At 37.1% G+C, this 15,942-nt stretch overlaps 1 protein-coding gene across 5 annotated transcripts in view; it reads right to left on the reverse strand.

Annotated features, from left to right (window-relative positions):
- MLLT10 (MLLT10 histone lysine methyltransferase DOT1L cofactor) overlaps nt 1-15,942 on the reverse strand; it is a 252,498-nt gene that overhangs the window by 184,611 nt on the left and 51,945 nt on the right. For all 5 annotated transcript variants that reach the window (XR_006681004.1, XR_006681005.1, XR_006681003.1 and 2 more), the window contains exon 4: nt 13,329-13,383. Coding sequence is in view for 2 of the 5 variants with exons in the window: in XM_045300194.1 (XP_045156129.1) it covers nt 13,329-13,383 (55 nt within the window). In the remaining 3 variants the exon portion in view is untranslated. The remainder of the gene's footprint in view (nt 1-13,328; nt 13,384-15,942) is intronic.

The following is a 15,942-nucleotide window of genomic DNA, read 5'->3' on the forward strand; positions in this document are numbered from 1 at the left end:
GATGGTTGTGGGGCGGCATGGGAGAAGGGAAGGTGGTGGGAAAGCAAGTGGTGCTAAAAAACCGAGGGACAAGGGAACAATAAGTGATCCAAATTGGTGGTGAGGAGGGTGTAGGAGGCCTGTTAGGGCGTGACTAAGGGTAATGCAACCGCAAAGACTTACTGAAACCCAAATGAAGGTTGATCATGATAGTGGAACAAGAGCAAAGTAAAGGTAATATAAATAGAAGAACTAGGAGGCAAAGGGCATTTATAGAGGTCTAAATAAAGGCATGTACATATGCAAATATATATATACATAGATACATATATATATATGGATGTGGAAATAGATCTATGTGCATATATGTATAGGTTTAGTACTATGGTAACAGATGGATATTGGACCTCCCCTCAAGTACTCCCTCAATGCAAGAATACTTTGTTCTATTAAACTGGCATTCCATGATGCTCACCTTCCCGACATGATTGCTGAAGACAAAGCGGGTGCATGAGCAAATGTGGTAAAGAAAGCTGATGGTGCCCAGCTATCAAAAGATATAGCATCTGGGGTCTTAAAGCCTTGAAGGTAAACAAGCGGCCATCTAGCTCAGAACAAAAAATCATATCATTGTGAATAAGGGAGAGGGCAGAGTAGAGACCCAAAGCCCATCTGTAAGCAACTGGATATCCCCTTATGGAAGGGTCGGTGGGAGACGAGCCAGTCAGGGTGCAGTGTAGCAACAATGAAACATCCAACTTTCCTCTAGTTCCTAAATGCTTCCTCCCCACCCACTATCATGATCCCAATCCTACCCTACAAATCTGGCTAGACCAGAGGAGGTACACTGGTACAAATAGGAACTGGAAGCACAGGGAATCCAGGGCGGATGATCCCTTTCAGAACCAGTGGTGAGAGTGGTGATACCGGGAGGGTGGAAGGAGGGTGGGTTAGAAAGAGGGAACCGATTACAAGGATCTACATATAACCTCGTCCCTGGGGGACGGACAACAGAAAATGGGGTCAAGGGAGACGTTGGACAGGGCAAGATATGACAAAATAGTAATAATTTCTAAATTATCAAGGGTTCATGAGGGAGGGGGAGGCGGGAGGGCGAAAAATGAAGGGCTGATGCCAGGGGCTTAATTGGAGAGCAAATATTTTGAGAACGATGAGGGCAATGAATGTACAAATGTGCTTTACACAATTGATATATGTATGGATTCTGATAAGAGTTGTATGAGCCCCTAATAAAATTATTTTTTAAAAATAATTAAAAATTTTTACAAAAGAGCATGATAACAAACTAAGCAAGCATGGTACCCAGACCTTTTATGATAGAGATATGAGAGACTAAATGAAAATGGATATAAATGATAACCCTGGAACCCTGAATTTCAAACATAAGGACATGAAGTCGATTTCAGAGAGATCGGGGAACAAGCTAAACAAAAACAGCTGGAGTACAGAAAGGCAGAGCAAGTGAACTGCCAGTTGACATCTTCAACTTTTGCAATCAGCATTTGATCGAAAGCTAATTGATAATACCCCTCCACTTGTCCAGGATAACACAAGCTTTACAAACACCAGTGAGTCAGTGATCAGAAGCTGAGATCTTTATCTTGGTAACTAGACAGATGGCTAGCCTCCAATTTCACCCACCCAGAGCCACCAACACCATTTGCACAGCCCCTGCTCCAGCTGAGGTGAGGGTATGCCTTTGATTGAGTGGACCCTGGTGAGCACTACACTTCCAAGTCTAGAAGCACATGAATCTGGCCTCATCAGGACATCCTTCATAAACAGCGGGCTTACACCCAACTGGTCTCTAGGCATGAAAGAATTCTCCTGGATAAGGAGTCCTGGACTTGACACCTTCTAAACCAAGAAGGATTTCAACTCAGAGCAAGAGTCCCACCTGGCCACTCCCCCATGACCTCGGTGGCTGGCAGAAGAGCACCAATCCCTAATGGATGCACAACCCTCACAAGTTCTCTCCAAACCCTAGTTTTCTCTTTTTTTCCTTCTGTTTTTCCTACTTCTGGTTATTCCTTTCTTTGTTTTCCCTCCTTTTCCATTTCTTTCTTTTTTTCCATTATTTTCTTTCATCCTTCTTTATCGTAATTTTCTTGAATATTCGCCTTTCTCTTTCCCTTTTCCTGTTCCTCCCTTCCTATTTTGCTTACTGTGGTTTTTCTCTTGTTTTCCTTTCTTTTTATTTTTAAGTTATTTTAATATCCCTCGCTGTTGTTTGCCTCTCGGTGTTCTTTCCATTTTTTTTGCTTTCTGTCCTTTTTCCTTTCTTTTGGGTATTGCTGGTTTGGGGTAGTTGTTTGCTCTCATTTTCACTTCCCCCACCCCCAACCTTGTTTCTTCACCCAATAGAAGAGAACATGGCTGTGCCTTTCTCTTGATTTTTGTTTTTTTCTCCCCAAGGGAGACAGTAACTGTGTCAATACAGTCCAGCCGCATCCACACCTAATAGGTAAGAATCACTCGACCCACTCTTGTACTATCTGATCAACAGATAACAGAGCACATGAGCCAAACCAGGCCTTCACAAAAGAAAATGAGCAGCCATCTAAGGTGCAACTAACTACTGAACTCTTCTTGTCCAGAACAAGGATCAAAATTAAAGATGCATGGAAACAATTAAGTCCAAGAATGGACCACTCAAGCATCAGCTTCCACAACAAAAAGAACTTGATGGTACCAGAGTACCACTACCAATTGCTCTGAAATGGGTCATTTTAGAAAGTTCTGGATAGAATAGGAGAAAGATGTGAAACAAAACTCAAAAGCATAAATAAAAGACCCACCTTACTGGTCAGGTAAGAGATTAGAAACCCCTAAGACTATGGTCCTTAGTCTGCCTTCAGGCATGAAAATGTATTCACTTTTATGCCTCAGTTTCCTGCCAAGCAATAAAGAGATCTATAAAGAAAACAATAACACTATGGAGGTATGCATACTTTAGAATAATCAACAATTTAGGACCAAATGGGCAGCCTTTACCCAAGGACAAGTTTCAGGAGGGGTTAGGTAAGAAGAAGGAACAAGAGGTATGGATCTCAGGGAGAAGTTGAGATGAGTGGTGCTGCATCAACAGGATTGCAATATGAATAAAGTTTATATGCATTATATGGGGACTTGATGTTCTATAAACCTTCACACAAGCCATAATAAAGAGTTAAACAATGAATAAATATACTATAATTTGTGGTCACTATATTTGACTGTTAGATTTTTATACCAACTTGGTGGGCCAAGATTCTCCCATGATAAAATCTAATATAGTGTAGTCAACTCCATGACAAGATTTTCCATGAAGCAGCCAAGCAATTATTCTGGTCACAGTCTTGTTAGAATTGAGGGAGATTTCCCTCAGGGTGTGACCTGCTCTTAGTATAAACTAGGACAGCAAACTTTTAAAAGGAAAGAGCCAATCCTGTCCCTCACAACAATTTAAAACTTCTTCGAAAGCCATATATTTTATAAATGAAATCCCCATTATCTGAATAATGTCCTTTAAATTTTTCCAATTTTACTCCAGAGTCACATGTACATACTGAAAGAGCTGCATATGGCTCAAGAGCCACAGTTTACCGACCTGATATAGAGTGGCAGTGTGAAGAAGCTAGCTTACTCCTAGTGTTGGATTTGGATCTCATATGGTTCATTGACCTGCTTTATCACCTGCTGATTCCAGTAGCCATCAGCTGACTGATGACCTTGGTTTCATCCAAGCAATCTTGGTTACATTTAGCTCAGCATCATCCAACAGTTTATCTTCCTCCGTCATCTTCCTTCCTCCTCATCAGCCTTGCAGCTACAGCAGTCAAGAGAAGCTTTCAAAACTTGCCTTTGACCCATAGACTTGAACCAGACTGGGTTTTACCTATTTCTATAATTGTGTGAGCCATTTCTTAATATAACTACTGCTGGATATAAATCATTGGTTTTGCTTCTTTAGAGAACCAGGCCTAACATACCATCATGCCACAGAATTGGAACAATGAGAAAACTCACGTGATGGCTTCAATTCATAGAGAAAAAAATCTAATATCCTTTCATGGTACAAACATTTAAAACACTAGAAACAAAATAACTTTTTAACATGCTAAACAACATTTTGGGGGGAGGAGGAGATAAATTTAATCACTAATCAAATATTGAAAACCTTCCCAAATCAGGAATAAGGCAAGACTGATTGCTTCAACAATTCTATACAACATTATACTGAAAGTTCTAGCTAAATCAGTTAAAAAAAAAATTTTTTTAATCCAAACTGAAAGGACAAAATAACTATCGCTACTACAGATGGCAATGATCTTTAAACATAGAAAATGAAGAATCTGCAAAAATGCAATCTAAAATAAAAGGGTTAAGCCTTCATGACTTTGAATTTGTCAATGAATTATTTAGATTTGAAACTAAAAGCAGGGGCAACAAAATAAAAAGCAAAAATTGTACTTCACTGAAATGAAAAACTTGTATTAAACGACATCATTAAAAATAGGAAGCAGAGAATCTTGAGTTTCAGAGAATGGAAGAAAATATTTGTAAATTACATATCTAATTAAGGATTTAATGCCCAAAAGTACAATAAAGAACTCTTGCACCCAATTAAAAAATGAACAATGGACATGAACAGATTATTTCTCCAAATAAAATATACAAATGGTCAAGAAACATAAGAAAATCTGTCCAACATCATTAGTCACCAGTAAAATGCAAATCAAGACAATAAGGTAACTCTTTATAATCACTAGGGTTAACTATTATTTTTAGAAAGCAAAAATAAAAACAAAACAAAAACAGTAGATAACAATTATTGGCTAATATGTGGAGAAAGGAAATCCTTGTACATTCATGGTTAGAATAAAAACAGTATAGCAGCTGAAAAACAAAAACAAAAAACAGTACAGCAATTATGGGAAAGTTCAGTGATTTCCTTTAAAAAAAAGATAAGTTTATTAGTGGAGGGAAGGGAGAGAAAATGGGAGAGTCAGTACTTATAGTGCACTGAGATTCTGTTAATGATGGTAAAAGAATATGGGAAAATATAGTGAGGAATGATTACACAGGATGCCTGCTGGTACAATAGTTAACCATTTCCCACCAGATTGAAAACCACCAGCCATTTTGCAGGAGGAAAAAAACTGGCAATCTTCTCCCATAAAGATTATAGCCTTGGAAACACTAACAAGCACTTCTACTCTATCATAAAAGGTCACTTTCCCCCTTTTTCACGAAGATGGCGCCAAAGACGAAGAAGGAAGCTCCTGCCCCTCCCAAAACGTAAGCCAAAGCAAAGGCTTTCAAAGCCAAGAAGGCCGTGCTGAAAGGCGTCCACAGCCACAAAAAAACAGAAGATCTGCATGTCACCCACCTTCAGGCAGCCCAAGACCCCAAAACTAAGAAGGCAGCCCAAATACTCTGGGAAGAGCGCCCCCAGGAGCAACAAGCTTCTTGGACCCTATGCCATCAAGTTCCCCTTGACCACGGAGTCTGCCATGAAGAAGATCGAAGATAACACACTGTGTTCATTGTGGATGTCAAAGCCAACAAACACCAGATCACACAGGCTGTGAAGACGCTCCGTAACATTGATGTAGCCAAGGTCAACGCCTTCATCAGGTGTGACAGTGAGAAGGCATATATCCAACTGGCTCCTGACTATGACACGCTAGATATTGCCAACAAAATTGGAATCATCTAAACTGAGCCCAGCTGGCTAATGTTAACTATAAACTTTTTCACTATTAAAAAAAAAATCACTTTTCGAGGGATCTACTGGACAAAATGGTGAGCATAATCAACATAATCAACTGTAAAACATGTTGAATTTGCAACTGTTTTGTGAATGGAAAAAACAACAACCAACCAACCCTGAAATTTTTACAATTTTAGTATCTGATATCCATTTTTATCTACCTGGGTCTGTGTGTAAACCAACCCCCAACTTATTAACCTGAAACTTATCACAATAAAGAGCTCATATTTTGAGGCCTCAGGCATTAAAGTAAAAGCACAAAGCAAAAGTGAGTATCATTAAAGCTACATTAAATTTTTTCTCATACCCCTATAGAGAAAGTACATCATGCTATGTATGGCTTTAAATATACAAGTCTGTTATAGTACATTATGTCTGTTTTGTAAGATGTTTATCAACAGCTCTCAAGCCATTTTCTTTAATTTTGTCATTTAAGATTAGTAGAAAAATTGTCAAAAATTGTCGCCCTCTCCCCTGCTATACATTAATATCTTGCATTAAAATGTGTGGTTATTTGTAATAATTGGCAAATTAATACTGAAACAATATTATTCACTAAAGTTCGTAGTCTACAATAGAGTTCATTCTCTGTACTGACAGGTCTAAAGGGGTTTTCCAAGCTCAAGATAAACAGTGAGGGGAGCAAGGGGGGGAACCCATCACAAGGTTAGAAATATAGCGTGCTGACCCCCACCACCAAAAGGAATGGATAGCAGATGTGGGTGAAGGGAGACAATGGACAGTGTAAGATACAAAATACTAACAATATATAATTGATCAAGGATTCAAGAGGATGGGAGGAGGTAGATGGGGGGAGGGGGGGAGGAGTTTATACCAAGGGTTCAAGTGGAAAATGTTTTGGAAATGATGATGGCACCTTATGTACAAATATGCTTGATACAATCGATATCTGGAATGTTTTAAGAGATGTCAGCAACCTATGTACAAATGCGCTTGACACATTGGATGTATGGATTGTAATAAGAGCTGAAAGAGCCTCCAATAAAATGATTTACAAAAAAAAATAGAGATGTCAGAGCCCTCAATAAAGTGATTTTTTAAAAAGATGATGAATAGTGAGGGACCAGAAAGACTTATTAACAACTGTGATATGCAGATGACAACACAACCTTGCTTATTGAAATGAGGAGGGCTTGAAACACTTGCTGATGAATAAAGATGAAAGACTACTCTCTTCAGTATGGACTACTACTCAATATTTTTAAAAAAAACAAAATCCTCACAAGTGGGCCAATAGACCATATCATGATAATGGAGAAAAGCAAAGTTGGGAAGGATTTCATCCAAAGGCAGAGTTCATGGAAGAAGCATTCAAAAATCAAAGGAAGCACTGCCTTGGGTAAATCTGTGCGCAAGGCCTTCTTAAAATTTTGAAAAGATGTCACTTTGAGTACTAAAAGGTATTCAAATAAATGGTGCCCTTAACACCGGACGTAAGCACACCATCCACTGTGAAAATGGTATAAGCCCCAACAACTTTTCATTCAAGTTATACATGAACAAATTTTCATGTTCAATTGCCATCTATATCTACATATCTTGTTTTCTCATTGCTAAATTCTAAGCAAGGCCTTGAACTATTTTGAACTACTTTAGTCCTGGTAAACAAAGTAAGCTCAGAACATACTTGAATTTTTAAAATTTGGGTGAAGCAGAATGAGAATTGGAACAAGATAAATTAAAAGTCAGGGCCTTGGAATGGGAGACTCACAACAGACATAGTAAACATAGTAAACTCAAACACCTAACTATTGCCAGGACTATGGCGAGCAACACACCTTTAAAGTAGTATGGTTAGTCACCATCTTTGAGCAAGACACCTCAGTTTCTAACTCACCTGAGTCAAGAGATTTATTTGGCTGCTTCACACTACCTGTAATTTTATCTTTCTAGCTATTATACTGGAATATCCATACACATTTTACATATTTGGGTCTATCATGGTTTCACTTCATCAGCCATGACTGAACTAGGACGAACTGATGATTCTAAGCCCTAATTTTAAGAGTAATTTAAGAGTACATCTTAAGAAACCTTGTTGGCCTTGTGAGACATTGGCTGTTAACCCCTAGCTCCACAGATAAACTCCACCAGCCACTTTGAAGACAAGCCTTTCTCCTCCCAAGAAGATTTAGTCCTAGACACCTCAACTCAATGGCAGCACATCTGATAAAGACACAAGACCTTATCTCACATGAATTTGTTTTTAAATTTATTCAAGACTTTCTTCAGAGTGACCTGTTTCCTGCTTCAAAAATGCTTGAACTGCATTATCAATCTGTGTGATCCAAGGATTAAAAATAACAAAAAGCAAACCCAAAGAAGGGAATGGTATCAGAGCTTTATACTGTGAACACGCAATTTGCAGAAGGCTATGAATGACAGTGGGAGCCCAATATTCATTTGCAGGGTCCCTACATGAAGCCTCCGGTGGATCCCCCTCAAACCACAGCCAAGGGATGTTTAAATAGACTGGCTATCAAAAACAAAGCACTGTAAACTCAAATATGGTAGATCATTCAGTCTCCCTTTTGACTAATTTTAAATTTTTTCTAGTTTTTAATATTTCCGGCTTTATTTTCAGTTGACGTTTTTTGATGGTTTACATTGCTGTTGTTGTCTTTTTTTGGCTGGTTTTTTTGTATGTTTTCCAGTATATGAAATCCAGGATACGTAAATGGAGCCAACAACTGAATTAATAGCTTATTAGGGGTATGAAAGGGGAAGTTGGAGGGAAATGGAGAACTCATAATGAGTATGAGAAGGAAGAAAATGCTCTAGAACTGATTATACAACTCCTTTGGATAAGACTGAACTACTAAAGTGTATGATATGTGAATTATATGTCAATAAAATCTTTTTCTTTTAAGTACTTGAATTGAATCTGGCACTTGGCAACCTCCCATAACCAACCACTCCCAGCCACCCAGCCCCAACCACCTCCTCAAATCAGCACCTTCAGATGCCCCAAGGCCCCTCCAGTGCTTCCCATCTACCACCACCTTTCCTCAACCACTACCCATGACAACTGCATCACCATCACAGGTGCACCAAAACTACAATCAGAACTCACAGGCCATCATTAACAACCAGATCAACCTGGAGTACTATGGCTCTACTTGTCCATGATTTACTACTCGGCATTGCAATGATGTGGCTTTGAACATTTTGCTAAGTATTTTCTGTACTAATCTCACAAGGAGAGGGAACATGCAAAGAACCAACGTGGCTGGATCTTCCTGATATCAAGGAGGGGAAAAAACACTGAGAGGACAGATTGCAATCCATGACATGAAACAAATTCTGACTTGCTGAATGTAAATTTTGTTGTTGTTGAATGTAAATTGATGATATGCTCTGTAGACCTTTACACAATGCACAATACATTTTTTTAACTATTTTAATTTTTTAAAATAAACAGACTGAACACAAAGGAGTGTGCATCACACATGGGGAAAAGTGTGACTCACTCATCACTAGAACTACACAAATAGGCCACTGACAATAACAAACCTCTACTTGTGTGACTTCATTGAGATAAACTACATGAGCAGGTGGAGTTTATCAAAACATTGGGTGACTAACATTAACAACTTGCACAAGATGGGTGCCACAGAACACAGCCCAGCAGAGTATCATTTTCACAAGCACGTCTTAAGAAGACAGAGAGTGCCAAGCTTTTGGCTGCCTTGCCTTCCCTCCAGGTCCAGGGGTGATATCCAGGGTCATCAAGACGGTGCATGCATGTAAGAATTATCGTTATCTTTTTAATAAACTATACCAAAGCATTCACTTAAGTTCTCTCATTTGTACCACTGCTTCAGATACAAGCAACCTAATGCTCAGAACTTAAAATAAGTTCATCATCCCCTCCCATCTCCCCAAAACTCACAGGCTCAGACTACAGTTGATTACAGGTACATGAAATACACCTATGATCCAGCTTCACTAGTCTTTATAATAGTCTATCTGCATCAGTACATTGACTGGGAGCTGACAGAAAGAGCTGATTCAAAAAAGGAAGTAGAATAAGGGATATGACTGCTAACATCATCAGATTAATCTTGGCTGAAAGTAAAGAATACCAGAAAATTGTTTACTTGTATTTCATTAAATAAGCAAAGGCATTTGATTTGTTGAATCTTAACAAATTATGGATAAAACTACAAAGAATGGAACTTCCAGACCACTTAATTGTGCTCATTCTTAACCTGTACACAGACCAAGATACAATCAGTTCAAAAAGCACAAGGAAATACTGCCTAATTCAAAATTAAGAATGGCGTGTGTTAAGGTTGTACCCCCTTTCAACACATTTATTCAATCTATATGTTGAAAAAATAATCTGAGAAACTAGATTATCTGAAGACTACAGAATCAGGATTGCAAAAAAACTCATCAATGACATCTGATATGCAGATACACAGAACCTGGTGCTGAAAGCCAAGAGGACTTATAACTGATAAAAACCAAGGACTACAGCCATCAATATGGACTACACTTCACTATTAAAGTAACGAAAACCCTCACACCTGGCTCAACAAGCAAGATCATGATAAGCGGGGAAAAGATGGGTGCCAGCAAAGATTTCATTTTTCCGTGGAACTCCAATCAACACCCTGTGAAGCAGCAGGTCAAGGAATCAATGGACATGCTGCATTGGGCAAATCTGCTGCAAAAGACTTCTTTAACATGCTAAAAAGCAAAGATGTCATTCTAAAGTCTAAAATGGGCCTCACCCAAACCATAGTATTTGGAATTGCCACAAACATATGCAAAAGCCAGACAATGAGTAAGACCAAAATATTATTGCTGTCTTTGAATTATTGAATTGGTGAAAATATTAAATATGTAGTGGACTTACTGCCAGACAACAAACAAATCTGTCTTGGAAGAAAGATCTGCTTAGAAGCAAGAAACAAAAATTCTGTCTCATGTACTTTGGCGATGTCACCACCAGGAGGGATCTGTCCAAAGAGAAAGGCATCATGCTTGATTTCTGTTTTAAAAGTTCAGTAAAAAAGAAAATGACCTCCACTGAGATGGACACAGTTGCTCAAACAATGGGTGCTAAGACAGCACAAGATTGGGCAACATTTCTGCTGTACACAGGGTCCTAGGAGTTAGGAATGAATCAACAGCACCTAACAGTCAAAACACGGTTTCACGTGTTTCCAACCTCATCTCTACATTGTTGTCCAAATGATCTTTCTAAAATAGAAATGTCATGCTATTTCTAGCTTCAAGGGCCCCCCTCAAGCAACAGGACCAAGTTCGTAGTATGAGCAAAAGAAAAGCGGGGGAGAAAAAGAAGGAAAACATGACTATCAGCCTCACCTTTCACAGGTGCCTTATCCTCACGTCTTAATATTCAAAATCCAGAGAAGTGTTCTTTTCTCAATATACTTGTGTCTTATCATTTGATTCTCCCATTGCCTATACTACTCCTACTACTTTTCACACACCAGGCTATGTTAAACAATTACTTACCTTGAAAAGACTGAAGCCTATTATTACATGGATAAAATTAAAGAAATTAAAAGTTGAATAAACCCCTAATCCTAATTGATAGGAAAAGAATCCTCAATGATAAGAAAAGAAAAATAACTTTAACTAGTACTTAAGCATATTTTCCAGTATGATAAATGTAGATTAGATCTTATCAATACTATAAATCAAGTGTACTGGGATTTTGTTAACTAGGCTAGGAAAACCAACTAGCAATTTTATAAGAAAATGTATTCCTGTTTTATATAATGTATAAATCATTTTTGGAACAAGATGTAATAAATTTTTAACAAAATAAACATTAGATTTAGAATTTTATAAAGTGGCACTTCAAATCAGTGAGGAAAATATGAATTATTCAATAAATGGCAATGGGATAAATGGTAGCCAGCATCTTAGCATCGAAGAGAAAATAAAGTTGGGTCCATACCTCACATTGTATTACCTGGATACATTCCAAATGTATCAAACATTAAACTGTAAAAAGAAAAAGAAACCATAAAAATACTAGAGGAAAATGTGAGAGCATTCCTTTATAACTTCAGAGTAGGGAGAGCCTTTCTATGATTCAAAAGGCAATGAAAGACAAAACTGAAAAATTCAAGTAAACAAAAGTCAAAACTTCCACATGGTAAAAAAGCATAGAAGGAAAAGCTACTAACACCTGAGCAAAAGTAAAAGTGCAATTCATGTCACATGAGAGAGTCCCATGAAGGCTCCAACAAATCAAAAAGACTAGCAACCAAATAGAAAAGCATATAAACAGACAACTCACAGAACACACAAACAGCTCCTTAGAACATAAATAGATGCTGAACTTCCCTCACACGAAGAGATGCAAAAAACTGCTCTAAAATACCAATTCCACCTACTGGATTATCAAGACTATAGAGAAATAACTTTCTGGTTCTTAATAGCCGGGAACATAATTTACCATATACACTTAAGTATTAGTCATAGAAAAAAAGATTATAAACACTAAAGTCCAACACATGACTAACTTAAAAAAGGAAACTCTACACTGATAAAGACAACATAAACTGTTTAGTGAAAAAAATTAAGGTGAAGAAAAGTGGGTCTATATATTCAACATTTGTTTTAAAATGGGGGAGAAAATTATACTCTTTCTACTGATATATTTTTTTAACAAAAGAAACCTGGGTAGCTATAAAAGGAAATAGCAACAGCAATTACCCTGATGACAAGTAAGTTTTCAAGGAATTAGGCAGATCGGAAACAGGATTATGAGGAAGGGTTTAATTTCATTAGTTCTTAATTTTTGACAATCTGACAGTATATTAGTCTAAACACTGTTTTAAAATGTATATATAAGTAGCCACACAGCACTTTCCCCTATCTTACGAACGCACTCTATTCTATGCAAAAAATACTGCAGTTAGTGGCCCTAAATTGAAAGATATAGTAGTAATAGTTTGACCCATATCTTTTTGAGTTTCCTCATTAGCTACTACTTAGTTTAAGAAATTCTTGTCTAAATGTTTAGTTATGATACTGAGTTATAAAGAAATATAACTTCTAGGCCTAACAACAAAGTTAAAGTGAAAATGAAAAACACACAAAAATTCTCAGGAAAACACAATGGAAATAAGAGACAGAAGTTAGCATTTCCCTATATTCAAACAACAAAGATCCCCAGGATGTTAAAAAATTACTATTCACTAGAGATGTAACCTGTCTAACAACATAAATTAAGATTTAAAAAAATCTCAAACAATGGATTTTAGATATCACAAAGGAAACTAAAAAGTAGTCTGTTTTTCTAAAAATAATTTCTAGCGTAAGAAATTATGTCCATAAAATATCAATGTTACATTCTGTATAACATAATTAGTGCTTACATTTGTTCACAAGTAGGAAATGTGTACCTCAATAACAAAGGATTACAAATTAAACCTACTACTGTTAAAAATATTTCAGTAGCAAACATTGACTTGAAAAATAATATGAACTATCAAATATTTTTAAACTTACTACCCTACTCACTTTCAATTAATAAAATACCTTCAATAGGTATTGCACTTACCCCCATTATCTGTTCTTTTTAAAGCTCCATCCTTATGGGGGCATAGTTCACATCTCTATTAAAAAACAAAGAGAAAATGAAAGCTTTTTTTCCCCCTCACAAATATAACATTTCCTTATAGCCTCAAAAGTATTAAAAATGTGGGAGAAACATTTGTACTATGGCCACCAAAAATATTTCACAGTATTTCTCATGAAGTAATTTTTTCCTTGACATGTGATCTTCAGAGCACCAGAAAGCAACTTTAAAATGGATAAATCTAACTAGTATAAATGTGTAACAAAAATATGTATCTTTCTATGTTTTATATTACATCAATAAAAACAAAAAGTCAGCATGTACCATATCTCTTTTACTCCCTATCAAGTAGGGTTATTATAGTCAATTAGAAATGAGCCAAAATAGTTCATTTAAAGCTTGGACTGCCATTCATAAACGATGAAGGAATGGATAGATCTAAATACACCATTATTCTTACATTTAACATATAATTTTCTCAGAAGTGATTGTTGCCCCTGTTCCTATCACTCTTATGTTTTAAAGCCAGGTACTACCAAAACCAAGCTGAAGCTCAGTGCCATTGAACTGACTTCTGACTCACATCAACCATGTAACAATTCCCCCTGTGGGTTTTCTAGATTGTCTATCTTTACAAAAAAGTATAATGTCTCATCTTTCTCCACCAGAGTGGCTGGTGGTTTCGAACTCCTGATCTTGCAGTTAGCAGACCAATGGACAACCCACTATGCCACCAGGGCTCCTTAAGGTACTAATATTTCTTTTTAATATTGGAAAAGGGGGCAGGTATAACTAAGTAAATAATAAGAGATTTCAATTACATGTCTTAACTATAAAAAAAATACATTCTAAGAGGTCACACCTAATGATTAATTAAACTCTACTTCACTCCCAAAATAATTTTTATAGTAATAAAATAAAATCCTAAAGAAATCTAAGAGTAAGAAGAGAAGATATAAAAGTAAATAAGTACATAAAATGTAAGCCACAGATACTGTATTCCTTTTCAGGACTTACTTCACTCTCCACGTTTTGCCATTATCTCTGTGACAGGACTTTCCAAATCACTTTCAAAGCCAGTTGCTGTCAAGTAAATTCTGACTCATGACAACCCTAGGTGTGTCAGAAAATACCTACAAGATTTTCAATGGCTGCTCATTTTTCAGTAGCAGATTAACAGGCTTTATTTCAAGGTGCATCTAGATGGACATAATCTGCCAGCCTTTCTGGTAGCAGCCAAGAAATTTTTACCATGTGTACCACCCAGGAACTTCAATCATTTCATCTGACCTTTAAATGATTGTAATTTGATGTTAAACATTAGACAGTCAGTCTCATTCGTCACCAAAACTTCCATTACCAACCAAATTACAAGGACATGCCACAGATTCTCAAATTTGATCTCCTGTTCAGTTATCCTTTGCATTTGAAACCCAGTACATATAAACAAAAAAACAAACCAAACTCACAGACATCAGTCATTGCTGGCTCACAGAGACCCCCATTGTGGGTTTTTGAGGCTGTAACTGTTTACTTAAGGGAGTACAAAGTCAGGTCTTTCTTCCACGGAGCTGCTGGTGATTTCAAAGTGTCAACCAAGGGGATCACAGCCAATACGTAATCACCACCCCACCAGGACTCCCTCTCCAGTATATAATACGCATTTTAAACTCTATTTAAAATTTAGGATAAAGTCTGATCTTCTTTTAGTTTTATCTGTGATTCAGAATCATTGAGATGGCAGTGGATGTATCTTAGTAATGATATTTGCAATCGCATCTGCAATGAAAGACACCTAGATATAATCCCTGACAACTTCATTAAAGTTTTTAACATGTTTTAATTTTCCACAATAGTACTGGGAAATGACTAAATTGGGACTATTTTTGTGAGCACCTAAACAGCCTCTCCACATTTACTTTTAACCAATATCCACCAATCTATTTTCTACTATATTAGAGCTTGAACTCTAAAGCACTAGGCTTGTGAAGGGCTATGGTCTACGGTGGAACCCTACCTCCATTCTCCATTCTTGACATAAATTCAGGCTGTATTTCATTAGATTAACCAGCAATGTAGCAATTTCGCCCTTGAGAGATAGATGACAAGGGAAAGAGGCAGCTTTGCCCTTATAAGCCTAAGAATGTCTGTAATGATTTACCGAAAATATCTGCACATTAATTAGGTTTAAAAGTTGGAGTCCTAAAAAAAAAAAAGTTGGAGTCCTGGTGTCCCATGCCACATCACCAGTGGCCTCAACCACCCTAACCACTATGAAACCAAGTAGTAGGCTGAAACCCCAGAACTAGTCGAAGGCCCACATCCCATCATGTAAGCTTTTTTAATATGCAACTGTGTACCTATCCCAATGAGGTCCTTTCCCATCTTCTAGTCCTTACTGCAGCAAGGATGAATTGAACTACATCGTACCAAAATCTGAAGGTGTTTTTCTTTGTGCCTAATGATACATAATTATTATATAAGAAACTCCATGGGTGTGTTAAGACAGGGTTCTCTAGAGAGATAAAACCAAATTCTTGATAATATATTTATTTATAAAGGTAATTAATATATAACAAGAAATGAAATGTTAAAT

This window comes from Echinops telfairi, unplaced genomic scaffold (genome assembly GCF_000313985.2).
Source record: "Echinops telfairi isolate 266 unplaced genomic scaffold, ASM31398v2 ScPeMD7_7461;HRSCAF=8499, whole genome shotgun sequence".
Classification (NCBI taxonomy): domain Eukaryota; kingdom Metazoa; phylum Chordata; class Mammalia; order Afrosoricida; family Tenrecidae; genus Echinops; species Echinops telfairi.